The sequence below is a fragment of the Aspergillus melleus genome (genome assembly GCF_016097325.1).
Source record: "Aspergillus melleus strain CBS 546.65 chromosome Unknown contig2, whole genome shotgun sequence".
NCBI lineage: Eukaryota > Fungi > Ascomycota > Eurotiomycetes > Eurotiales > Aspergillaceae > Aspergillus > Aspergillus melleus.
Window position 1 is genome coordinate 5,118,464 of NW_025763371.1, and position 25,510 is coordinate 5,143,973.

Consider the following 25,510-nt stretch of genomic DNA (forward strand, 5'->3'; position numbering starts at 1 on the left):
CTCTGCATGGTTGTAAGGATCTGATAGGAAACATTGTTATTTCGCCCGTTTGTCCCAGATACACCACTTCCCAACACTCTCCCCAACTCGATCCTTGATGACTTCGACCACAGTAGCGGTCGTGGTCATCGATAGCAAAAGGTGCGTATCGATGCCTTGATCCAGCGTCCGCATTAGCAAACTGGGTAGCAGTGGGCTCTCGGACGTATGAAAGATAGAGTGAATGCCATCGTCTTGGTGGTCTCTTCGTGATTTACTTTGTTGTGTATGGTTAGGAGCGTTGGCGGAGGTACCAAAAGACCCAAGTCCGTTGGTATTGACCAGCATCACGGACAGGACTGAGCTGTGCACCCGCGACAAGTGAGTCAAAGAGCGTAACGCGGTTGTCAGAATCGCCGCACCCCGGAGAGTATTCGAAGCACGAACTGCGGCCTCGGCCAGCGTGTCCAGGCCAGCGACGATAAGTAGAACGGAGGCATCGTTGGGTTCTGAAAGCTGTTCGGAATTTTGCGTTCGAGCCCGCTCTTCTCGAGATCTATCGAGGAGGTTCGAAACCTCCGAAATTGCCTGCACGGCAGCAGCAACGTCATATACAGGGAAGAGCTGGACAGAATCCAAGCAGGTGATTGCATCCTCGCGAGTAAATTGAGGTTTCAGTGACGGTGACAGGAGTGATGAGAAAAGATTTCTCGGAGAGAAGCCTTCAAAGGTAGCTGGATGGATTATCATTGCCCGCGGGAACGGAGTGGGTGATTTGGGTTGTTTGTGCAAGTAAGCAGAGAGAAGGTGGCGAGGAAACTGTGAGTACATTATTAGCATCTATCCTCGAACTGGATAAGAGTTGAATCCTACCTGTCCCGTGAATTCATCGACGTTGCCATTCCTCTGTTGACTACGCAAACTTGAGATCCCGATGAAGATGCCCTTTCGAAATATACCACTGGGCGGGTCTTGGAAGCATGAGCTAATATCATCCTGAAGACTCCATGTGCCTGACTGATTTTCCAAGTTTCGGAGCTCAATATCAGTTTTGGGGTCAGTCTCGATTCTCGATTCCGGCAGTGTTAGAAGAGACTGAGCGAGTATGGGTAAAGCGGGTTCTGCAGCATATGCCATGTTATGAAATTGTATGCGCATAAAATATGATGGTTATTCTCCCTCCATGGTAATGAGAGACCTCTGCAGTAGAATTGTTTTAAGAGAATAGTGAATGGGTCCTCCTAGGAGGGAAGATGATAGTAGTCTGATCTACGAAGAATGGATCGTACCGCCCGCTCCACGTGCCGCTGCCTAGGCCGTAAGGCACACACGGAGATATTATATGTAGTCCCACTCGGCATCCGCCCACCTAACTAATGCCCATCACTTTGCCCACCTCCTGAAAATGGTTCAACATCATCCGAATCAGCACCTCCATCGTATACCGTGCATCATTGCCGGCATTGTGCAGGTGCCATCCCTCCATCCCCAGTTCCACCAGAATCGCTCCCAGGGATCGCGGCGATGTCTCGCCCCGTATGATGCGCCAGGTCTCCGCCGTGTCCACAATGTCGACGACTCCGTTGCTCTTGACCTCCACGGGCGCCCCCATATCTCGGAGATACGCGAGGTCCATCGAAGGGTTGTGGCCAACCACCACCACCGTACGCGGCTCGCCTGCCTCGTCCTTAGCTGTCAATCCCGCCTGCACCACCGCCGCCAGGTCGGCCAGTGACACCCATTCGCTGGTGCCGAAGTCAAAGTTCGCAGGGCAGCCGGCCACGAACTCGTGGTTGACGATGTGTCCGAACTCGCGCACCCGCAGGTGGCGTGACTGGATTTGCGTCGTCCACTGTGCCCCTTGCTGACCCGGTGGAACGCCCGATAGACGCGACAGGTCTAAAGTTGTGATGCCCACCTCCGTCACTTGGGAATGGCACCGCTCGTTACACTCGATGTCGACGCTGATGAGCACTGGGTCCTTCCAGAAGGGGTACGGCATGGGCTGGGTCATTCCCCAGACAGTCGCGCTGGGGACGACATTCTGCAAGTTGGCCTTGTCTGCCCATGAGGCGGCGTCAAGAACGTCGGGTCGACTCTCCGATTCGTGCGAGCGCCATCCTAGGTATGTCTGTATACGTTCATAACACTGTACCAGTTGCTGTTGGTGCTGTACGCGCTGCTGCATTTTGCTTTTAGACTTCTTATTTCGAGTCGCCTCCCATGCCGCCTCGAGAATCGTCTCGTATTCCAGATACTGCTCATCTAGCTCCGGGAGGCACTGGTCGTGGTTGACCGGGGGAGGGACCTTCGCCTGAAGCTCATCTTTGATCTGTTGGCTATCGCATTTACCGAGGAAAACGGGCTGGGGATACCAGTTCTTCTCCCGAAAGGGAAGAAGCAATCCTTGGTTGGGGGGTAGCGACAACTGGCACTTGAACTCGCAATTGATTTCCCGGATGAGCTTCCGGAATTGGGAGGCAGGGACGAGGAGGATATATTTGGGCCCGAGACGAGGAGGGAGATGGCAATGATAACTATCATATGTCAAATCAGCAGGCATCAGAAGCAGAAAGGATTACTCACACATCCCAGCTTCTGCTCCAGAACTGACCGCGGTCAAAAAATCGGCTGGCCACGCTCTGAGAGAGCTTGTCTTTGAGGAACCTGTAAGGATATCTGGAAATAGCCAGCAGGGGGCAGAAAGACCCGTCGTGCTCCAGAGGATCTTGGGGGGGTTGTTCGGATGATGCAGTCGATGCTTCAGATTCCTGATCGGGTTTGGTGGTGTGAGCTGGGGGCTGGTCGGGGTGTTGCTGAGTTGTCTGGATAGGTGAGGCTTTCTCGAGGTGCTCCTCCACAAGAACGCTGGTCTGGCCACTGGAATCCTTTTCGGTGCCGTGATTCTCTTCCGGGGGGACCACCCTTAACCCCGTATTGACCTGCAACAGAGCTTCATCCTGGTCAAAGAGGAGGCACAGACGACTGACCCGATCCATTGTGAGGACTTGCTTCTAGAGCTTCCTTGAATGAGATGGAACTGATGCAAACGCTGATGACTGAATGGGGGAGAAGAGAGTTGAAGGGCCGGTCCGGAAAGCGTTTGCAGGGCGGAAGAGAGTTGTTTGGGGAGCACAGAAGATGAATGGTTTACCTAGTGACAGTGGGTATTTCCACCTTCACTTTCGCTTTCACTTCCACGTTCATTTTCACTTCTACTTTCACTTGCAGATCGCTTGAAGTTCAGTGATATGGTGAAGAGATGACATTGACCTATCTGCTACCCCCTCCTCCGATCCTTCGGGGCCCCGGAGCCGATGGCATACAAAAGGAGATGGATTAGCGCTCGGAATCGAGATTAGACAGCGAGAGCGACAACCGGCGAGCATTCGACATGACTTGCGACAATACAGTAATACAGGGGTTGCACACACGCTTTATTGGTATATCTAGACCGCTTAGGCACAGAGACGCTGAGACACCTCTCACTCAAGGTAATGAAGCGGCCTTAATTCGAGGCGGCGAGGACGTGCAGGGCTTGATAGACAATTTTCTTATGATCGGGCCTATAAACAGCAACTCGACATTATCTTCTGGGGTAGTATAGGGGCCATATATTGACTTAAGTACAGTACATAAAACCTTGACTTAGACACGTACCCCGTACGCCCTAGGAAGGTCATAGGGCCGGGTCTCCCCCCTCGGAGGTCGGAGTACCTTGGCCTGTTGAACGTTAATCAATACTACTACTACTACTACTGGTTGGCGATTCGGGAAGTGCCCCAATAGGGGGGTGATATTCGAGCATAATGCTATCGTTAAGATCAACATCAGGAAGGGAAACTGTCCAGGAAATTCTCTAGGCTTTATGAAAAGTCAGCCTGATCAATCAGTTGCTTAGAATAAAGACTCAAATGAACAGGGACACTAGGAAGTATAGATAGATGACTCAGCAACAAGCACAAACAAGATCGGAAGAACCTTCCTCCGATGTCCCCGGCGAAGTCCAGACTCCCAGGCTCCCAGGCTCCCAGGCTCCCAGAGTCGACCTTCTTCCCATCCCATCCCACTTTCTCTCTTCTTCTTCAACTTCGCCTCCCTCTGACAAGACTCTGGGGTCGGTTTCGTCCGCTCAACCCATGTCTCGACATTAGTCTCATTTGCATGGTCGCACCCCGACATCCATGGTGCTGTCCTCGCCCTAAGAGCTCCACCTCCCCCATCACCGACCCCTATAGCTCTGGTCCATCTCCGCTTCCTCCATCCTCCACCATTTCGTCATGTCCGACTTTCACGATAATTCAGGCGGCGTGATCCTGGACGGCCCCTTCGATCCAGACGCGCAAGCCACCGTCACCGATTACATCGACTACACCGAATACCTTCCCGCCGACCTCATTCGTTCCCTCACGCTCATTCGCGGTCTGGACGAGAGATATTTGGACGCCGCGCAGAGCGTCCATGATTCCACAAAGACCTACGGCCAGCTTCCTGACCTCGCCCCAGATGCTCGTCCCGATGCGCGCATATTGCGCAAAGACATCTCCGCCCAGATTGACAGTGCGATCAACGCTCGCGAGTCCGCCTACGCCGAGGCCTGTCGTCTCTATGACGTGGTCGATCGTCACTTCAATCGACTGGATTGCATTCGGCAGAAGCTGAACGCGCTTCCCAAACCGGCCTCACGCGAACCTACCCCCGCACCCCCTGTCCCCAATACGACTACCTCAAAACGCGGTCGGTCCTCGAAGAAGGGCGACGAAGGTGCGCCGACCACGACGCGCATTACGCTTCGATTAGATAGCCATGACAATGCCCGACGTGGTCCTAAGTCTCGATCGCGGCGGTCAGCGACCGGACATCTGGCCGGCCTGCACCCCGATTCCCCCATCGCGAGCACGGAGCATTCCGACGTGGAGGCCGAACCTAAGGCCGTTCCGTCCGAGTCGCCCATGGAGCTGGGATTGAGTCCGGCCAAGAAGGAGAAGCAGCGCCGGCGATCACGGACCTCGGCGGCTACCCATGATCCCAATCATGTCACATCCATCTCGACAAGTAACGCCCTGGCCCTGCTCAAACCACCTCCGGAGGACGCGCAACCCGGCAGCGAGGACATGCCGTGGCTGCGTCTCACTGAATGGGAAATGACCAAACTCCGCAAGAAGATGAAGAAGAATGCCGTGTGGCAACCCAGCGAGGTCATGATCCACCGCGAGCTGGCTCTCCGGGGGCGGGGTTGGGAGGCGTACCGCGCAGCCAAGGCCAAGTCGGACGCGGAAGGGACCGAGTTTGTGGACTGCGACGACATCATGAACACATACATTCCGGGCCAGTTGATCCGACGTACTGAGGGAATGAAGGATCCGGAGGGCACCTTCGAGACGAAGCTCAGCAACCGGGGCATGAAGCTAAACGAGGCCAAGAAGCTCAAGCGCGAGAACCAGGCGAGGGAACAAGCAGCCCTTGCCGCTGCGGAGGCGGAGTTGGCGGCCAAACAGGGACTCGTCGTTCCTCCCGTCAGCTCTCAGGATGCTCTTATCTCGGAAAAGCCCATTCGAGCCGCCACCAAGAAGAGGAGTCTCGACGAGAGCTCTTCCTCGGCCATCGTTCCTTCACCTCCTTCTCCCGCTACTGCTGCTCCTCCTCCGCCTCCTCCGCCGGCCCCGGCACCCCAGGAAAGCGAAACACGTGTGGCCCTGCGCAGTTCGGTCAATAAACGCCGTAGGACCAGCAAGGAATCTCCCACCCCAGTGGAGACGAGTGTGAGCACATCCAGCGCTCCGGCCACCACCCTGGCGTCGACTAATGTGCCCGTAGCCGGTGCCGATGCAGCTGATGCGCGAAAGCCATCTCCCCCTGCACCACCATCCCCAACCGGATCCAAAAGTTCCATCCCCTTGACCATCACCGCGGCTGTCCCTGCCGTTAAGGAAAGTAGGACCACCACGCCGCCCGTGACGCGGCCTCCCTCTCGACGCCGTTCTGCGGCCGCATCGGCGGAGCCCGTTACCAACATTACCATCACATTAGGGGGTCGTGAGCTGCGTCGGAAGAGCGCCACGCCTGCCCGCAGAACTCCGATTCCCGAAAGTGCGCTCGGTGCTGCGGCGCCCACTAGACGCCGCAAGCGACCCGCTCCGGGAATCGTGTCCACCGGGCAAGACGGCGGCGCTGCGGTCAGTTACGGCCGACGCAAAGCCAAACCTACTAAGAAACGCATCGGACCGCGCGAGCCCGGCTTGTTGGAGGACCCCCAAGCCCACGAGGGCATTCGCATTGACGAAGATGGCGTGTTGGAGGAAATCGACCCCAACGAACCCCGTTATTGCATCTGTGGCGATGTGAGCTTCGGAACGATGATCTGTTGTGAGAACCAAGATGTAAGTGCCTGTCCAGTTTTGTCTATACTCGCAACAGCTAATTGCTTAACATCTAGTGCGACCGAGAATGGTTCCATCTTAATTGCGTCGGTCTCTCCGAAGTTCCCAGCCGAACCGCCAAATGGTATTGTCCCGACTGTCGAGTGAAGCTCAACAAGGGCACCGACGGGATTGTGCGCAACAATCCTCGTCGTTGAATCTTTTTGCTTGTTTTTCTTAGGCTTTTATTCGGTTGATCTATCGGTTCTTGCTAGCTAGCTGCATGGATTTATTGGGGTTTGATTTTTCCGGACTTGTTTGTTATATGGCGTTGACGAGTCTACGATATGGTGTCTGATATTTCTTTTCACCTTCCTCAGCGTTGCTTCTATCGGATTTAGGTAGCATTTAACCCGATCCTGGAATGGATGGCGGCGGTGTTGGAGGTGTTCTCGTGATTTTCTGTACTTGCTCTATGTGATCGTGTGAGATTGATTGACTGACTGATTGATTGAGTACACGGGCTAAATTGAAGTTTACTGCAGATGGATCATCTTCAAAACGTCGGATCATTTTAGTTGCTGGAATATCATTTAGATGTCTCTCGCCCAGAGGCTGTTCATCCTTGTCCACCAGTTGAGCTCTGCCCCAATGTTATTCATCAACAACCAGCTTCCTCTACTGGGAATACACATTCTAGAACACTCAGTCAGACTTTGATCGCGCGGAGATGATTCCGTTCGAGAAGTTCACTCGGTTCTTTAGGCAGAATCTCGGCTAGAGGGGCAGTGCCAGTTGGGAGCGAGCATGAATTGAGAGGACCAGCTTCTTCCAAAACGATTATACGGTCTTGGAAGTGAACCTAGCGGTTTAGCTTCATCTTTGTAACTCTGGGGGGTGTTCTGGGATCTCACTATATCGGGTGGAAAAGGAAGTCGGGTTGAAACATTTGACCCGTTGTTACCAATTCATTCATTCATTCACGTACATGTCAATACAAAAGCCTTAAACTATATACAAGATCCTATTTCAAAGCCCACTGGCCGTTCTCCGAGACAATCTCCACTGAACGCTTCTCATCCAGCGACACCCGTCCCGCCTGCAGGATGGCAGTCGTGGCGATCGTGTTCTTCAGCGTCGGTAGAGGGCGCGCGTCCAGCTGGTCCAGCGTCACCCGGCCCTCGTTGACCGCCGTCACGGCGTCGATGAACTTCTCGAAACTGATGTAGCCGTAGCCGGTCTGGCCGGCGAAGTTGCCTTCGTCGTCGGGGGCGTAGCGCATGTAGAATCTGGTCATGGGTTAGATTTGGGACTAACTATATGAGGTGCTGGGTCAAGTTAGGGAACACTTACGGGTTCAACCAGCTCAGTCCGGACTCATCACCGGTGACATCGTAACCGCGCTTGGCTTGGTTGATGCGCACCTCGCCCTTGGAGCCCATGTCTAATTCATTTGGTCAGATGTACTCTGCTTGTCTGTGGGGCAATAAGGACAGCTTACAGTGGAAGTACTGGTTCGAGTGCACGCCGGCCTTCTGAGGCGCCGTCCAGCTAGCCGTGTAGACACCCATGGCATTCTTAGACGAGTCGGCCTTGTGTCTCCAGTCCACGAGCAAAGTGATAGTATCCTCGGTCTCCGGAACGCAGCCCAGCTCGACGGCGGTGCCCTTGGACGCCGACGCGGTGACCTTGACGGGAGTGTAGTCGGGCACCATGCTCTCGTTGATGTCAATGTGGTGCGAGTTGAGGTAGTACGAGATATCGCTGTCCTTGCCGGCCCAGGCCTTGAACGTTTCCAGCTGACTCTTAGGCTGGCTCATGTAACTGTAGAAGTAGTTGAAGTCGCCCAGGTTCTGGGCCTTGGCGCGCGCGTCGGCGTAGGCCGGGTCGAATCGCTTGTGGTGCTCGATGAAGACGAAGACGCCGTGCTTGCGCGCCTCCTCCAGCAGCGTCAGGTGGTCTGCGAGCAACTGGGTAGCGGGCTTGGTGATGAGCACGTGGATCTTGCGCTGGATGGCGTACAGGGCGATGGGGAAATGGGTGGGGTCGGGGGTGAAGATGGTGATGGCCGAACCAGGCTCCAGGGCGTCAATGGCGGCCTTGTAGGCATCGGGGTCGGTCTGGTTGTCGGCGGGATAGGAGTCGAACGAGGTGTCCAGGCCGTTGTAGACCTGCGAGATGTTCTTGTTCAGGTGGTCGCCTGTCCAGCGTGAATCAGCACTTCCGGTCAAGCGTGTCTTTCCCATAGAACCTCCGAGCCAACTTACGAATGCCAGGGAACTTGGAGCCCGACACTCCGACCATGCTCAGCTTGCCGACCTTGCCTCGTCGTCGCAGGTCAAACAGCGTCAAACCGACCACGCCGACTTTCTTGTCGGAGCCGGAGGCAGCACCGCCCACGTAGCCGGTGGTGTACTCGCCGGTACCAACCTGTTACGGTCAACAATTGATCAATTGAACAGAGATCAGGCTACAGCTAGTCAGACATACCATCAACACACTGGGAGCCATGTTGTCGTCGTTGTCGCACACGTCGAAATAACCAAAAATTCAAGGAACTGACGGGGTTACGGTATGGTGCGGGTCAGAAAGAGACAGCGCACAAGCGATGAAGGAAAGAAAGTTGAAAAAAATGCCATTGAGCCGGGCAAGCGACAGATAAAGCCGCTGTTGGACTTTCTTCCCCTCGCATGACGGAAGAATTGACGCCTCTTCTCCATCCGGTCACGGTACCGTCGGCCTTTGATCCGCCGAGCTGGGGAGAGGGTGGATGCTGATTGGTGGAAAATTGTCTGTCCGGCGAGGAACAGCCGCCAATTAGGAAGGTGGGGGTGCCTGCTTCAGGTGCCCCGCGTTTCCGTTGCCGACGAAGTATACAGTACTTCACTACACTATTATGGTTTATGACTGCCTGAGGGGTAGCCACTTCGCTCCGGAAAGCGGAGAGATTGCGCCTTATAAGTTATATAGTTCCCGCTGTCTGCTGTCTTCCTCTCTCTCCATTCAATTTCATCCATCCCAGTCTCCCCGGTCTGTCCAGGTACAGTGCGTATTTTCCCTCCCAATCCACCTCCAATTGTCAATCCAGTTACTTACTGCATACCGATTCAGCCTCCAGTAAACATGGCTTCCCGTACGCCCCTCCGCACCGGAGTCTACGCTCCCACCATGACCTTCTTCAACCCCGACACCGAGGAGCTCGACGTCCCCACGATCCGCAAGCATGCCGTGCGTCTAGCCAAGGCCGGTCTCGTCGGTCTGGTCACCATGGGCTCGAACGGAGAGGCCGTTCACCTGACCCGGGAGGAGCGGAAGACCGTCATCCGCGAGACGCGGTCTGCCCTTGTCGAGGCCGGCTTCCAGAACGTTCCCGTCATCACCGGTGCCAGCGAGCAGAGCATCCGCCTCACCATCGAGCTGACCAAGGAGTCGGCCGAGGCCGGTGCCGAGTACGCATTGATCGTGCCCCCCAGCTACTACCGCTACGCCGTCGGCAACGACGAGACGCTGTATGAATACTTCACCGCCGTGGCCGACGCCTCTCCCCTGCCCATCATCCTCTACAACTACCCCGGCGCCGTCTCCGGCATCGACATGGACTCCGACCTCATCATCCGCATCTCGCAACACCCCAACATCGTCGGCACCAAGTTCACCTGCGCCAACACCGGCAAGCTGACCCGTGTCGCGCGCGCTCTCAACGCCATCACCCCCGAGTCGCCCCTGGTGACTCCTCGCAAGAACATCTCGACCAAAAAGTCCGAGAACCACCCCTACGTGGCCTTCGGCGGTATCGCAGACTTCTCGCTGCAGACGCTGGCCTCAGGAGGCTCGGCCATCCTGGCAGGTGGCGCCAACGTCATCCCCAAGCTTTGCGTGCACATCTTCAACCTCTGGAGCGCAGGTCGCTTTGCCGAGGCGGTCGAGGCCCAGCAGCTGCTGAGCGCCGCCGACTGGGTTCTCACCAAGACCGCCATTCCTGGCACCAAGGGAGCCATCCAGTCGTATTACGGATATGGCGGATACCCTCGTCGGCCTTTGGGACGTCTGAGCGCGGAACAGACCCAGGCTGTGGCCGAGGGAATCAAGGAAGCGATCGAACTGGAGAAGACGCTTCCTGACGTTGCGTAAACTGTTTCATACCTTGAATGAATGTATATTGTATGATTGCATGATCAAAATCGAGAACTTCTAGCATTTCCTAAACTCGTAAATTATAATAATTTGTGTCCCTTCGTGTGAAAGCTCTGCCTAGTCTCTAGATTATTGCACGGAGAGCAGCACATAATCCAAGGTCCGGATTCAAAACCTCGGACAAAACACCGGGCCCACGATGATTGCGGGGCTAGACCTTTCTCAAACCCCCACGCCAACCTCAACCCGCGTCGCATCTCATAGGTGGACAAACTGCAATTGAATGGAGTGTGGGGGCTCCAATACGAGAGAAAACTGCCCGGGTGTCACGGAGACCAGCACGGGTAAATAGTAACAGCTACTATATCCTGGATCAGTCATGGGAATGGCTCCTATAGCTGCCTAGTCATGGATTATCTCATGATTTCTGATTGAAATAGCTGTTTCAAAGACAGCTGTCAAAAGACTCGTATTCAACCAACTCTTCTTGCTCTAGATAGGACGCGGCGGGAGAGGACTTCGGCTATGCAATTCCAGTCAATACTACCAAATTAATATAATATATATCAAACCTAATGTCTGAGATAGATGTGAAGTGGGAAGAGATGTGTGTTGTCTAACTACCTTCTTATACTTCGGTGCCTGCAGAGCGGAGTAACCCCCCGCTAAACCTAATCTAGTACCATAACTATTAACACCACTATGTCCTGCCCCGGAGAGTGAAGTATACAAAAGCTTCATTCTGTTTCTATTGACAAATCTATATAAATAGCGATACCGGCTTCAATGGACAGTGCCGATCAGGCGTTCCACTCAAATATAATCCCAAGACAAGAGGACTTGACCGGTGTCACTACTGAATGTGTTTGAGATAGTGATGATGTTTTGGGGTGCGCCGGATCGGATGTTGAAAGTTGATTACAAGGATGTAGATGAGTGAGGCGGGAAAGCGTGGAATCATGCCTACATGTGGGTTTATTCATAGAGAATGTAATCCGATTTGCTCGTATCACGAGTTTGCTGATATCCAGTAACAAAATTTAAGTCAAGTTCATTCGGAGAATAGAAGGACACTATGGATTATAGATGTTTTAGATGCCAAGGAAGGACTCTGGGAAAAGATTGGCAAAGGCCTTATGTATTGCTGCCACAAACGGTCCAAAGAGCCATGTGGCCTATGCATAAACACATGAAGAACAATATCCTTCACTACTCCGTACTTCACGTGTGATCCCTACTTGAATGTTTGATTCTTCTCTGTACCGGTGTGAGTAAAGGACGCCGAGGGGGCTGCACTAACCAGTTATATATTCCCAATCGGGAATCTAGCCCTAAGTCGAGAGGGCACGGCCAACGATGATTGACAATCGACCCAATGTGGCTGACAATTAGCTCGGATGATTAGCAAAAAATCCACTGCCATCATGGCCAGCCCCTTTCTCTCAAGTTCCCAAACCCCCTAGCTTCAGCACGGGTGGATCAGGGTGAAAAACGGAGACCCCACGGGGGCGGGAAGGAGATGAGGGCGATCATTGTCGGATGGATTCAAGGTCTTCCTTCTTGGTCTCTATAAGGCCATGTGCATACTCCATGCCGTGTTTCTACCAAGAAAAGAGAACAATCAGGTAGAGTTACATACATGCATGCCCCATACATATGTGGAAGACAACAATTCTGCGTTGTTCAGTATGTCAGCCTAAGTGTCTCTCTGCCTGAAACCAAGTGCGGTGAGTCGCTTACCGGGGGGACCAGCGAAGGCCAGCCAGTGGTGGCTAGTTAGAAATTTTTTTTTTGCTTTTTTTGCTTTTTTTGCTTTTTTTGCTTTTTTTGCTTTTTTTGCTTTTTTTGCTTTTTTTGCTTTTTTCGCCATTGATGATTGAAAAATTAAAAACAGAATTCAGGCAAATGAATCCACTCAGCTAGACCCAATGGAAAGACCAATGACCGGCCACTCCAGACTTGGTCGATTCCAGTCGGGCCTGATCGGGGAGGCAAAAATTCAGCCTCACCGCCCGACAGTAAAGTTTCGCCCTTTTTTTTCTTCTCCCCTGACGCTCTTCGCCATCATCCATTTTTTTTTTCTTCTCTTCTGTCAGCGTTGCGGTTCTGGTTTCTGGTTTCTTACCTATCTTTCTTTTTCTCGTCGTCTCATTCTTCTCTCCTTTGGATCATATCGTCTACTTACTCGGGCTTTTAGTTTATACAACGTGTTTACTGGGGTGTCTCTTGTGTTATCATTATCTATCCTATCTCTGTTTATCTCGACATTTTCCCCCGCACATTCTCTATTGCTTGTTCTTTGCTTCTCTGCAATCGGTTTTAATTATTATCTATTCACCTGGAATCTTTCTTGGAGGCCTCCCTTGCTGAAAAACGTTCAGTCCTCCATAATTCATCTGTCACAGGTTGCCCGCTGTCCACGCAGTCCAACCACTCCACCCTATCCCTTGCGGTTTCGCCCCTGAAATTGTGTCGTGAGCCGTGTTCAAGGGGATTCTTGGGTGTCTGTATATATTTCGATCTGCGCAACCCACCGGATCTTCTGCGCGATCCCCTTGTCCTCGTCTCTTGGCTCTATCGTGATTAATTTCTCTTCCCCCCCCTTATCTCTCGCGCCATGACTCCACGAGACCCTATCGCTTCTTCCTCCCGACGACGTCCCTCCCTTTCGCTCAGACCTCGACCTCGTACCTCCGCCTCCTCGACCCTGCAACCGTCCGGACTTGAAAATGAGGCCTGGAATAGACTGTCCGTGTTGGACGCAGTGGACGACGGTGAGGGACAGGTTGTGGAAGAAATGAACCACTTCCCGGAACCGGTCCCGAGGCGCCGCGGAGCTAAGAGCTTCTCCAGTCTCCGTCATCCCGTGGACGGCCTACGCGCTCTCGGCCGTCGTCTGTCAGTCACCATTCGCAACAAATCGACCAGACATGTGTCTCACCCTCATCATGGGGACCATGTCCTGTGCCAGGATGATGAACATACCCCAAACAGAGATGCGGTTCTGTCGAGGCATAGTTGGTGCAGAGGCTCCAACATCAACCGTCGCGCTTCGCTGAACGGCGTCCCCGGTCTGCACGGATTCTACGCTCCTACTGCCGGCATTAATGGTCCGATTCCCGGCCATGGCCTGGAGCCTCCAATTCTTCCAAACGACCTCTTTGCGGGCTCAGCTGCCCGAGCTGCGGCTGCGGCTCAGAATGAGATGGCTCGAGTCGAGCGCGACTGTGCCAAACTGTCCGATGCGAGGTTGCCGCAGGATTCGGAAAGCGGCATCGGAATTGACCTGCGTGATCGTTCGGATGAGATCTCCGACGTTGACCTCGAGGATATTGTGCGTCTCGACCCGGTTGACTATCTGCCAACGGAGATCATGTCCCAGGTCTTTAGTTATCTCGACCCCGAGTCGTTGATGCAATCCGAGTCGGTCTCTCACGCTTGGAATGGGCAGGCTTCCTCTCGGCATATCTGGAGACAGGTATTCCGTCGCGTCTACGGACATAGTCGACCTACTGCTGTTTCGTCCAAGAAGAAACAGTCCGCAGGTTTGGGAAAGACCATTCCCAATCAGGACTGGAAGAGAATGTTCTTCGTTCGACGCGCTCTAGACGCTCGCTGGAAGGAAGGCAAGGCCGCCGCCATCTATCTTCACGGACACACGGACAGTGTATACTGTGCGCAGTTTGATGAGTATGTACCACCTTGATCTTCTTTCTCATCTCTCATACTGACAATGACCCGCAGGGACAAAATCATCACCGGTTCGCGTGACCGGACCATTCGCATCTGGGACGCCCATTATCCCTGGCCGTGTCGAAAGATCATCGGCCCTCCCCCGGGAGATGTTCCGGGGATTGGGCCGGTGAACAACCCAAGCCAACAGTCTTCGGGCAAACCTCCTTTCCTGACCATCTGCCCTCCTCCTACCGTCGCTGACGGGATTGTGACGCCGATGGACCAGTCTTCGGACTACCATAGCGCTTCGATTCTGTGCCTTCAGTTCGACGAGGAGATCATGGTCACTGGATCTTCGGACTTCTCGTGCATTGTGTGGGATATTCACAATGACTACAAGCCAATCCGTCGCCTTGAAGGCCACCGAGCCGGTGTGCTGGACGTCTGCTTTGACGAGCGGTACATCGTCTCCTGTTCCAAGGACACTACCATTTGCGTTTGGGATCGCCAGACCGGAGCGCTCGTGAAGAGGCTCGTTGGACACCGCGGACCGGTTAACGCCGTCCAGCTGAGGGGCGACCTGGTCGTTTCTGCTAGTGGAGACGGGGTGGCCAAGTTGTGGAATATCACATCGGGTCTCTGCATTAAGGAGTTCCCCAGCAAGGACCGCGGGTTGGCATGCGTCGAGTTCAGCGACGATGCTCGGACTATCCTCACCGGCGGAAACGACCAGGTGATCTATCAGTTCGATGCCAACACGGGCGAGCTCGTGAAAGAGCTCAAAGGCCACGTTGGCCTAGTCCGGTCTCTGCACCTGGATAGTATGAGCCAGCGGATTGTCAGCGGTAGCTACGATGTTAGCGTCAAGGTCTTTGACGCGCAGACGGGAGAATTGTCGATTGACCTCCCGGGATGGACCACTAGCTGGATGCTGAGTGTGAAATCTGACTACCGGCGTATCGTGGCCACCAGTCAAGACTCTCGTGCCGTCATCATGGACTTTGGATATGGTCTTGACGGCATCGAGTTGCTGGAAGAATAATATAATGAACAGGGCATTTGGTTTGCCATATATTGAAATTTGCTGGACATTTTTAATACGGAAAAGCCATTGGTTACGGGAGTTCTTTTTGCTTATCTTGCTTATATTTGCTTTCTGGGATACACAGTTTTGGCAAGCGATAGATGTTGTTTTCTTCTTCTGTCTTTGTGTTGTGGTGATGGTCACTTGTGATCGATTCATCTAGACTTGCTAGAAGGTATATAGATGGCCGTCAATCCACCCGTTGCTTCTCTTGCATGATTTGCCCGGTTTGTAGTGTTTGTGATGTTTGCCTTGTTTGTATGGGATCCCCCCGTTTCCTGCCTGAGGCAGCCGTACCTTAAAATCGACCGACCGCCCGGCTCTGATTGGTCGAGGAGGCCCCCTAGCGGCCAGCGGAACCCGTGGGTTTTGTCGACAGCAACAAAACAATCCTCTTCTTTTGGCTCTTTCCCTCTTCCTCGTCATAAACAAATCTCCCAACGCTGCCTGGAAAAGGGGTCGTCTCTTCTATTCCTCCCGCTTCATTCCCTGATCTCTCATTGCACTCCCGCCGTATCGGCACCGTCAAATCTTCCTCTCCTCGATTCTAAATTCTACCACCTATTCACGCCATCTACCCCACCATGGGCGAATCCAGGTTCGTCGGGCATCTCCTCCCCTTCAGTGACCTGAAGAACTCTTTGCGTGCAGAATGTGAACAATTAACCATGCGTAATCGACTAGACAAGAGCTGTTGGGATGGCTCAACAATCTGCTGCAGCTGAACCTAACCAAGATTGAGCAGTGCGGAACCGGGTATGAACAACGCTCCTATTACTCTGCATGCTGTGCAATTCCTCCGCTTCGGCGATGGACTTGTTATCCCCGATGCCTTGAGACGACGGGTGGCAGAGTCTTTTGCAATGAAGGCTTTCCCCCAGTATGAACAGGACACGCTGATGTGGTAAATCTTGCACAGTGCTGCCTTGTGTCAGGTTTTCGATTCGATATTCAGTGAGTGCAAAGCCTGGGGATTATACGTGTCCGATTTCAAGATCAACTTGCTAATGTGCCATTTCTCCAGTGGATGTTCCCATGTCCCGTGTGAAATTCAACGTCAACACCGAATATGCTTACCTCCAGAACTTCAAGGTCCTCCAGAGTATGTCTTGTCAATTCTGCGTATCATGACGAATCCCCCCTTGTGGATGAAACGGTTATATCTCTTTGTTCATCGCTGACACGATCCCATCGCAGACGTTTTCGCGCGCCACCACGTCGACAAGCCCGTCCCCGTCGAGCAGCTCACGAAATGCCGCATGCAGGATAACCTGGAGTTCCTCCAGTGGGTGAAGAAATACTGGGACCAGCACTACCCGGGTGGTGACTACGATGCCGTCAGCCGTCGCAAGGCTTCCGGCGGTGCTCCCACCTCGGCCGCCAGCTCTCGCGCGGGCGCCAGCTCGGCCGGAGCCACGCGACGAGGCACCACGCCCACCGTCGGAGGAAGTCGCACTCGGGCTGCCCCCGGTGCTGGCGGGGCCAACGTGGCCGCGCTGCAGCAGGAGATCGCCACCCAGAAAGAGGCCATTGGTGGTCTGGAGAAGGAGCGGGACTTTTACTTTGCCAAGCTACGCGACATCGAGCTGCTGCTGCAGAGCGCTATCGAGGCGGACCCCGAGTTGGACAAGGAGGAGGACTCGTTAGTCAAGCACATCCAAGGCATTTTGTACTCGACAGAGGTACGTCTCGTCCCCCCATCGTCCCTTTCTCCACCCGGAGAAGCGTCATATCACCCCTTTATTATCTATTTTTAATCCTTCTTCTACTAACAATAGGAACAGGAAGGATTCGAAATCCCCGCAGAGGCCGAGGCAGGCGCCGATGAACTGGAGACCTTTTAGATCCATGGTTAGGAACGTCTGTCCGTTATTAATACCCCCTCGTCGTAGTGTCGCTAGCGTTGAGTGCGTGGTCTTCCGACCCGTGTATTTGAATTGCTTTTAATACGTTGAATTGGACCTTGGAGATCGAGAGTGAACGGAGAAGAAGGGAGAAAAGAAACAAAGGGGGTGTGTTGTTGAAATTCTTATTTTACTTGACTTTGTGTGTATACTTTGGAGAGTCAGAAATCTGGTTGTTTTTTTCCCAAGCCCGGGGAAGAAAAATCAATAGATTTCTTTGCATTATTTCTTTCTTCTCTTTTCTTCTGTGCTTGTTGATCTCAATTCAATCCCGTCTTGATGCTCAGGTTTAAAAATCAGACCGGTCCAGCCCAGTCAATTACCTGTTCTCAACAAAAACAGAACAAAACACCCGGAGAAAAAGCAGAAGACCTATACCACAAGCAAGTATAACCCCGGATCGGATACTCCCTCTTACACCTCAATCACAGGTCCATGATAATACTTCCTCGCCCAACCCAGATAATACACCACCGCTAGAATAGTCACGCCCCCGAAGATAACGATACTATAATTCATCTCCGCCGGCGCCGGACGTGTCTTGGGCGGCCAGCACCCGAAGAACATCATAATGACCGTGAAGATGATGGCGAAGATATTGTTCGCGACTCCGATCCAGCCGTTTACGCGGAAGGGGCCCCAGAGGAAAGGTTTCCGGTTGCGATTGACCCCGCCACTGTCGGCGTCGTCGTGTGGCAAGGCGATGTCGTTCCGTAGTCGGCGGTAGAGGAGCAGGGAGAGCGAGATTAGGTAGGAGGCGAAGAAGCCCTCGAGTACGAGGGAGAGGATGATGTTCAGAACGACGGAGGAGCCGATGTTGATGAGGCTGAGGAGGCCGACGGCGATGACGATGATGCAGGTGCTGTGGAAGGGGACGGAGGTTCGGGCGTTGACCTGTTTTCATCTTATTTTAGCTACCTTGTTGGAGAGGATTTGATACCCTTTTTTGGGGGGGGAGGAAGGGGGTGAGGATATGAGGTCATGAGATACTAACTTGACGGATCCATTGCCATCCTGGAATGGCGCGTTCGCGCGAGAAAGACCACAGCATGCGACTACCGGAAGAGATGGCACCGACTCCCGCGCAAGCTTGAAGGATGGCCATCATGCTAGAGAGGACGATTGCAGCGCCTTTACTCTTGGTCGAGCTGGCTAGGATGTCCATGAATGGGTACGCGGCGTTGGATTCGATAAGGGTAGACAGATCTCCCGCGGTGAAGAGGAATGCGATTAAGATGCCGAAACCGAGGAGACCGTTGATTAAAATTGATAGTACCATGGATTGTGGTACGACCATACTGCTATTCGCGACTTCTTCGGCCATCTGATACAATATGAGGTTAGTGATAGTGTGGTGCATGTTTGGCTTGGGTGAATGCTTACATGGACGGCGCCGTCCGTGCCTAGAGAAAGACTGTTGTTAGGCTCGGTTTCAATAGCTTTGGCAAGGAAGCCTTACCGAGAAAGGCTGCAACTGTTCCCTTGAGACCAACGAACGTTGCGAGAGTAATGTCATGCCAACCACCGTAATTGAATGACAGGGTAAAGACAGAGCGTGGATCAGCTCGCGGACCGAGATAGACGAGCGGGATCAAGACGGCGAAGAAACCAAGCACATGGACGATAAGAATGAACACTTCGATGACCGGCAGGATCATGCCCAGCCATGTATTCAGCACCGTGCAGATGAGCAAAACTCCCCACATGATGAAGGTGACATGCCAGCCTTTAGGGTCATACTCGGGGACGTTCATTGCGACGGCGTTTTGCAGAACACTGCCCGCCAGGTAGACGGTTGCCGTTGGACCTGCAGTCCATGCCAGTATGCAGATGGAACCTTTTGTTTGCTCATCAGCATCTTGAGGGGAATGGGGAAAGGTAGACAGTTGAAGTGAAAGTACCGGTGACGTGGCTCAAAAATCGCTGGGATGACCTGGGAGCAAGAAGAAATGCCCAGTGGTATTGTCCTCCGGCCTGGATGCGAGATCAGGTACATGACCAACATGGCGGTTCTTGTGCACTCTTACCGAAGGAAACATGCTTGCCAATTCTCCCATCGCGAGGAAGATGCTCACGAAGCCAATCCAAACCCCGATATATCCATATACTAGTCCGGCCGGGCCGCCGCTAAGAGTGAAGTCAACATCGGGCATCTATAACTGAAGAACTTTTAATTGAGTACATCATACTTCATTAGACCCAATTGTATGTTCCTGAGCCGAGTCAGATGTTTCCATCGCGAAAATGGGATGAGAATGAAAACTTACATGATCATTGCTTCCCATGTCAACATGAGACTACAAGCGAACCCAATGGTGCTTGTCAAGCCAAATCTTCGCTTGTGAATGTGAACAATATGTATCAGTCGGAAAAGAAAAATTCCCATGGGAATCTGGAAAGACTGCTTCACCGACCTTCAGAACCTCCTTTTTTCCGACTCTGGCAAGTTCAATGGCATCTTTGCTGGAAGAAGTTACGTTGCTTTTGTCGAAAACGGGATTTCCTTCACCAATTGCTGAGCTCAATTCGAGATGGCCATCTGACGCATGATATCGAGCCATAGTGGATGACATTCAATGCAATGATTGGATGTATGTACAAATGCAGAACTGAGGGTCTGAAAGAAAGCGTTGGAAGCGTTGACGTTGATCCCTCAGGTCGGAACAGGCAGGAAACCCGTGACATCCAGTGATTTTCTGATTCTCAGTTGAGCCTTGCTCCTCCTTCCCTTCGACAAAGAACTCGGCACTACCAGACAATACGACCTTACCTGCAACGTTGTTACACAGGATATGACGTGAGCATTATTAATGTGATAATAATGTGACACGATGATGAATTGTGCAGATTTCGGAGTAATGCGATTGCTTCCACCGAATCACACGGACAACATGTATGTTGGAGACCGGACTCCCGGGTGTGTGCGAGTGTCGGCTAATATGGAACTCGGACTGGACAGAGATTATGGAGACCGGACAGATTCCAAAGCCATCTGGAGATTTCTAGCCAACCAGGGTCGAAGCGGTTAGTGGCACGGCGTCGATCAGCCTGTCGAGGGTCAGCCTTTTCCCATAGTCGCGTGTGGTGATATACCATGTTATAAGGGTTACGCAGAGGGGGACGTGTATCCAGATTGTTTTTTTCGGTTGAGGCTATGGGCGAGCCCAGAAGTGTCCGTGCAGATGATCTACTGTGCCATAATCCTGAATTTTTATGTCGATGACCGACTTCACAAATTCGATATTGACGTCTTGATCGTTTAGAAACATCTTATCGTGATTGCCTATATCAATTATGGAGGACCACAGCGCAGCAATCAAGGTTATCAGCTGCTTTTTGCTGATTTCATCGTCCGGCGTCGTGGCAGCCTGTCTCATCGCAAGTTGGCAGGCGCTCAGGAGAAAGCTCCTCATCGTGACTCTTCTCATAGCGACTCTGGTATACATGATCTGTTTCGTTGAGCAGGCTCTGGGATACCAAGAGACTAACAAATTCCCGTGCCCTAGATATCGTCTATACTTGCCGGTGTAGCTGCTTCCATAGCCGCAGAGAGTGGCCTGGGGAAGTCTCCTGGCATGTACTCCGATGCGCAATTGACTGCCATGGAAAAAGCTATCTATGTCACCGAGATTTTTCACGTCTTGACTGTAGGCCTTGGAAAGCTATCTTTTACCGCACTTTTCTACGTTCTTCTATCGTCGACCCGTTGGTCCAGGGCTGTTGTTGCGGCCGCAGTCTTTTTGGTTCTCTGGACGGTGACGATGGTCATTGCAGCTTCGCTGGAGTGCCATCCCCCTGAGGTCTGGAATCTAGCAGAAGGCAATTGCCGCAATCTGGTGAGCTTCCCAACATCGTTCCGAGTACTACGTCTTCTGTTAACATACTCCAAGACTGCGCTTTGGATATATTTCGGTGTATCCAATATTCTTATTGAGACTTTGCTTATTGCACTACCATCATTGCTAGTTTACAGCATACATATGAGCTTGCACAAGCGTGTGGTGGTTATTGGCTGTTTTAGCATCAGGACTTTGTAAGCTATGCGCATATACAAAGGGTACTTGACATACTGACTCTCTTCTCTGCTAGGGACATTGTGGTTACGGCTGTCCAAATCCGCTATACCCACGCATTCGGAGCTCGCTCCTCCATATCGCTTGAACTCTGGCCATGGGTCATATGTAGTCAGGTCCTGCAGACAGTGACTATCATCTCAGCCTGTGTGCCGTATCTACGCGAATTTCTTCGGTCTTTCCCAAGTGGGATGTTCCAGCCTATTGAGAATCAAAGCATGGGTCTCCGCTACAGATACGGATCAACAGGGAATACGGGCAGTGATGCAACACTCAAGCACGATTATGCATTACATGATCTCAGTCATATATCTTGAGATTCCGAGAGCCAGATATATATCATGTAATCCAAGCGAAAATCCACACCCCATCCCCAGCCCTGTCGTTGTCCTCATTTAGCAATCGAAGCGACCTCAAACTCATCTGGGCTCGTCTCAGGATTGGCGGACTTTTTCTCGATTGAAAAGTCGCTGCTATCAAGATCTCGGATCGGGCGGCCCATGATCGCCGTAGCCAAGGCAAGGCTAAGAAGAACGGAAAGCCGCATGTCCGGTCTGTCAATGATGCTCGTCTCGTTAAGTTTCAGCGGAGGCAAGAGTTGGTTCTGCGATATTTAGCTGATTTTCTAAACTTTGATGGCCAGGATGATGCTAATACCTTTCAAAGGCCTGTGGTGTTTTGATCATAGAATAAAGATGGAAAGGCGAATGTCTAGAGAAATAGGACGGGGACTAGGCGATCAATATGTATGGGGGTATCATGACAAGGCTTTACCTTAAAGCGCAAGATATTACGTTTTCAGCCTGTTCGGAACGTATATGATTGGTCCTGTGTTACGACACAGATGCTACTGTGCCAAAGAAAAACAGATCTTTGGCTACGAGTGATTTGAAGAGCTCACATGCTTGCTCTTGGGGCATCATGCAGTGCAACCGGAAAGCAAACAACGAAGGACACCCAAGCTCGGAGAAGTCCGGTCAAATGAGGCTGAAAAAGGGATGCTCATCGCCCATCCTCGAGAGGAAACAAACTTCATGTCAACTTCACACTCCACAATTTGTGTATAATGTATGCAAACGAGGGTGGTAAACGAGCTGAGGCCGCTCAGCCCTTGATCCAGGGGTCGGAGAGCATGGTAAAAATTGATCGTGGGACCTCATCGCTCTCTAGGTTACAACCATGGAGGACAGCCTTCCTGGCCATCGCACTTATCTTCTCATTGCTACTGAACGCATGGTGGCTTTTGGTTGAGCGTAGAATTGATGTCTCAGATGAGAAGGCGATGCCATCAGAGATACTTTCGGCTCATCGGTCTCCCTACAGTATGTCTTTGCAAATAAGGACACAACCTGTACGTGTTCCAAATGGCTAATGATGCATATTGCTAGGTGATCTCGGTTATGATAAACAAATCCCTTACGCTCACAATACTGAGTACACAAGCTCCAATGAAACCCACGCCGACTACATGTGGGATAGCTTGAACATCGACCCAATGATTATTGCGCCTACTCTGGAATGGGCTGAAAGCATGAATCTCCCTACCTCTTGGGTATTCCCATGGGATTCGAACCGACGAATTTATTTTGTCAAGGTGTTCCATCAGCTGCACTGTCTGGTATGTACTCAAACCTTCTCGCTCATCATGGTTTGCCGCGGTATTCAGATGGAATTACTCACACTGAATGCTGCTCTTATAGAAAGTCATGCGTAGATCATTCCATGACCTCCGGACCGATGGAGAGACCGCGATCCCAGTAGGCCACGTCGAACACTGTCTCGACAGCTTGCGTCAAGACTTGATGTGCGCCGCGGACGACACCCCCATGCCGTCGCTGGAACTTCTGAACGGCAGTGGCGAAGGCCAAATGATGCAATGCAAGGACTTTGACAAGCTCGTCGCCTGGACGCAAGCTCCGGAGCGCAATGCATGCTATAAACGGTTGATCACCAGTGACTACAGGCCGATCGTGCACAGTATTGAGCGATATGCCTTTTGTCCAGCTGATAGCCCGCATTTTGCCGCCATGAGCCGGTATTTCGAAGATCATGGACATTATGCGGATCCTTTTGCGGAATAGTTAGCTTGATAGTCGTATTATAGTCTGGTTCATTTTCCAATCTCACAGACGATCATGTCTTTGTTTGATCTCGATGTTTGGGCCCTTGTGTAACCTCAACATCCCCCAAATGAGGGGGTCAATGCACTCTGATCAGGCTGTGACTTTCTTGCTCGTCGCATCCCATCGCTTGGAATGACTGAAGTGATGGCGATAGAACAGAGCGTCAAGCAAGAGAAAGACACAGAAATAACCGTCAACCCAACGACGCATATTGTGGACTTTACCGAGGGCGATGTAGCGAACCCGCTGAACTGGCGCCCACCGTACAAACGGTCGATTGTGGTGCTCGTGGCCAGCTTCTCTGCGGTGGTGTACGTACACGTTCAATAATGCTATGGAATCAAAATCACAATACATGATCCTGACCTCAAGCCAAACACAGGCAGTTATCGACCATCATCGCGGCGCCCGTCTCCCCTTCCATCCTGATCGACTTTCACTCCAACAACGCCCTCTATCGCACTCTCATCGTGTCTATCTGGGAACTTGGAGAAATAGTAGCTCCTCTGATCTGGGGACCTCTGTCTGAGCTCTACGGACGACGCTGGGTGCTCAACATCGCCAACGCTCTCTTCATTGCCTTCCATGCCGGCACCGCCCTCAGCACCAACATCCAGATGCTCATTGCCTTTCGGTTTCTGAGCGGCGCCGCCACGGCCTCCTTACCAATTGGCCCAGGGATCGTGAGGGATCTGTTTGAAGAAGAGCGCCGCGGTCGCGCCATGTCCATCATGTCCCTGACGACCACGCTAGGGGTCGTGGCGGGTCCCATCGTGGGATCTTATCTGGGCGAAAGGGAGGGATGGCGGTGGGCGTTTTGGCTGCCGACCATCGTGGCCGGGGCCCTCGCGCTGCTGCTACTCGCACTCTATCGTGAAACGTACCAGGTTACCATCCTGAAGCGGAAGGCGAAACAGCGGCGTCGTGAAACGGGGAACATGAATCTGCGGTCTAAGTACGAAACCGAAGCCGGAGAGACGGATGCCAGCGCAGCATCCAAGCTCTTCGATGCCTTCATCCGGCCGTTGCGTCTACTCGTCCGGTCCCCCATCCTCATCCTGATCACTGTCTACATCAGCGTCGTCTACGGATACGTCTACCTCATGATGACCACTATCGCGCCCGTTTTCCAGGAGATCTACGGCTTTTCGACGGGGACGTCGGGTCTCTGCTTCCTGGGTCTCTGTCTGGGACTTGCCCTGGGCGCTTTCATCTGCAGTTTCCTGCTCGATCGGTACATCCGCCTGGCCAAAGCCAGAGCCAGTGCCAGAGCCAGCGCAGGGGCAGCGGCACAGCAGACCAGCCCCGACGACTCATCCCCCATCACCCCCGAGCACCGTCTCCCGCCCGTCCTCTTCTCCTGCATCTTCATGTCCAGCGGCTTCTTCCTCTTCGGCTGGACGGTACACGCACACGTGCACTTCATTGTGCCCATCATCGGCACCGCCGTCATCGGCCTCGGTCTCGTCGCTACCACCATCTCCCTGCAGACCTACATCGTCGACGTCTTCGGCATCTACGCCGTCAGCGCCACCAGCGCGATGCTGGTCCCTCGGAACGCCAGCGCCGCGTTCCTGCCGCTGGCCGGGCCGCCGCTGTTCCATAAATTAGGGTATCATTGGGGCGGGACGTTGTTGGGGTTAGTGGTGTTGGCGTTTGCGGTCATGCCGATGGGGTTTATGCGATGGGGAGGCAGGTTGAGAGGTAGGTATGGGACAGGATATTCGGAGGGATGATTTTCTGACTGCAATTGTATTTGGATCCGACCGGATAACTACCTAGTAATATTCTCGTATGTTGGGGGGAAATTGCACCACCGTCATCATCACATCTAGTTCAGTTACGGAGTACTCCGTCGATAGGATTGATAGGATTGATCGGCGGACACGGCAGGCCGAATACTAATTCCAGCCAGATATGACCTCACGCCGAGACAAATGGAAAAGGTCGAGAAGCCAAGAGCGGCCGAAAAAAAATAAAAAAGAAAACAAGGATAGAAGCGGGCAGAGGCAACGTCAACCAATATTGTATTCTGTAATCTAGACTGTAACTTGTTACACCCGACGAACTGATGCCGTATATAAATAGTACGGAGGGTGGTGGGGATGTGAAACCAACACGCACTTATTAGGACTTGTTATTATCATGTATGGGACTGCAGCCTGCATGCTGGGGAATC

At 52.6% G+C, this 25,510-nt stretch overlaps 11 protein-coding genes across 11 annotated transcripts; 6 read left to right on the top strand and 5 right to left on the bottom strand.

Moving 5' to 3' along the window:
- Window positions 1–36: 36 nt before the first annotated feature.
- LDX57_004617 (uncharacterized protein) lies at window positions 37–729 on the bottom strand (the record flags this gene model as incomplete). The annotated part of the gene is made up of 1 exon (XM_046086286.1): window positions 37–729. The coding sequence occupies one exon, from the start codon at window positions 727–729 to the stop codon at window positions 37–39; it is 693 nt and encodes a 230-aa protein (XP_045942249.1).
- A 619-nt stretch (window positions 730–1,348) lies between these two features.
- LDX57_004618 (uncharacterized protein) lies at window positions 1,349–2,978 on the bottom strand (the record flags this gene model as incomplete). The annotated part of the gene is made up of 2 exons (XM_046086287.1): window positions 1,349–2,516; window positions 2,566–2,978. 2 exons carry the CDS (start codon window positions 2,976–2,978, stop codon window positions 1,349–1,351), a joined length of 1,581 nt encoding a protein of 526 aa, XP_045942250.1.
- Window positions 2,979–4,052: 1,074 nt separating this feature from the next.
- Window positions 4,053–7,055, top strand: LDX57_004619 (putative PHD finger domain protein). Its single transcript, XM_046086288.1, has one exon. The coding sequence runs from the start codon at window positions 4,260–4,262 to the stop codon at window positions 6,504–6,506; it is 2,247 nt and encodes a 748-aa protein (XP_045942251.1). The 5' UTR covers window positions 4,053–4,259; the 3' UTR covers window positions 6,507–7,055.
- A 307-nt stretch (window positions 7,056–7,362) lies between these two features.
- Window positions 7,363–8,849, bottom strand: LDX57_004620 (Gfo/Idh/MocA family protein; the record flags this gene model as incomplete). The annotated part of the gene is made up of 5 exons (XM_046086289.1): window positions 7,363–7,627; window positions 7,692–7,782; window positions 7,840–8,538; window positions 8,606–8,768; window positions 8,829–8,849. The coding sequence occupies 5 exons, from the start codon at window positions 8,847–8,849 to the stop codon at window positions 7,363–7,365; spliced, it is 1,239 nt and encodes a 412-aa protein (XP_045942252.1).
- Window positions 8,850–9,506: 657 nt separating this feature from the next.
- Window positions 9,507–10,469, top strand: LDX57_004621 (dihydrodipicolinate synthase family protein; the record flags this gene model as incomplete). Its single annotated transcript, XM_046086290.1, has 1 exon — window positions 9,507–10,469. One exon carries the CDS (start codon window positions 9,507–9,509, stop codon window positions 10,467–10,469), a length of 963 nt encoding a protein of 320 aa, XP_045942253.1.
- Window positions 10,470–12,561: 2,092 nt separating this feature from the next.
- Window positions 12,562–15,448, top strand: LDX57_004622 (F-box/WD repeat-containing protein). Its single transcript, XM_046086291.1, has 2 exons — window positions 12,562–14,162; window positions 14,217–15,448. The coding sequence occupies exons 1-2, from the start codon at window positions 13,090–13,092 to the stop codon at window positions 15,187–15,189; spliced, it is 2,046 nt and encodes a 681-aa protein (XP_045942254.1). The 5' UTR covers window positions 12,562–13,089; the 3' UTR covers window positions 15,190–15,448.
- On the top strand, window positions 15,449–17,075 carry eb1 (microtubule-binding protein BIM1; the record flags this gene model as incomplete). The annotated part of the gene is made up of 4 exons (XM_046086292.1): window positions 15,449–15,829; window positions 15,916–16,333; window positions 16,429–16,913; window positions 17,016–17,075. Exons 2-4 carry the CDS (start codon window positions 16,267–16,269, stop codon window positions 17,073–17,075), a joined length of 612 nt encoding a protein of 203 aa, XP_045942255.1. The 5' UTR covers window positions 15,449–15,829; window positions 15,916–16,266.
- A 474-nt stretch (window positions 17,076–17,549) lies between these two features.
- On the bottom strand, window positions 17,550–18,414 carry LDX57_004624 (uncharacterized protein; the record flags this gene model as incomplete). Its single annotated transcript, XM_046086293.1, has 2 exons — window positions 17,550–18,029; window positions 18,130–18,414. The coding sequence occupies 2 exons, from the start codon at window positions 18,412–18,414 to the stop codon at window positions 17,550–17,552; spliced, it is 765 nt and encodes a 254-aa protein (XP_045942256.1).
- Window positions 18,415–18,538: 124 nt separating this feature from the next.
- LDX57_004625 (uncharacterized protein) lies at window positions 18,539–18,889 on the bottom strand (the record flags this gene model as incomplete). Its single annotated transcript, XM_046086294.1, has 1 exon — window positions 18,539–18,889. The coding sequence occupies one exon, from the start codon at window positions 18,887–18,889 to the stop codon at window positions 18,539–18,541; it is 351 nt and encodes a 116-aa protein (XP_045942257.1).
- A 3,385-nt stretch (window positions 18,890–22,274) lies between these two features.
- On the top strand, window positions 22,275–23,289 carry LDX57_004626 (uncharacterized protein; the record flags this gene model as incomplete). The annotated part of the gene is made up of 3 exons (XM_046086295.1): window positions 22,275–22,530; window positions 22,597–22,826; window positions 22,909–23,289. The coding sequence occupies 3 exons, from the start codon at window positions 22,275–22,277 to the stop codon at window positions 23,287–23,289; spliced, it is 867 nt and encodes a 288-aa protein (XP_045942258.1).
- A 174-nt stretch (window positions 23,290–23,463) lies between these two features.
- On the top strand, window positions 23,464–25,067 carry LDX57_004627 (uncharacterized protein; the record flags this gene model as incomplete). Its single annotated transcript, XM_046086296.1, has 2 exons — window positions 23,464–23,642; window positions 23,714–25,067. 2 exons carry the CDS (start codon window positions 23,464–23,466, stop codon window positions 25,065–25,067), a joined length of 1,533 nt encoding a protein of 510 aa, XP_045942259.1.
- Window positions 25,068–25,510: the final 443 nt, after the last annotated feature.

Bases quoted from the DNA above. Each gene is read 5' to 3' on its own strand.
- LDX57_004622 (XM_046086291.1), top strand. From the start codon at position 13,090: ATGACTCCACGAGACCCTATCGCTTCTTCCTCCCGACGACGTCCCTCC. The intron at 14,163-14,216 runs GTATGTACCACC...AATGACCCGCAG, and splicing joins TACTGTGCGCAGTTTGATGA to GGACAAAATCATCACCGGTT.
- LDX57_004619 (XM_046086288.1), top strand. From the start codon at position 4,260: ATGTCCGACTTTCACGATAATTCAGGCGGCGTGATCCTGGACGGCCCC.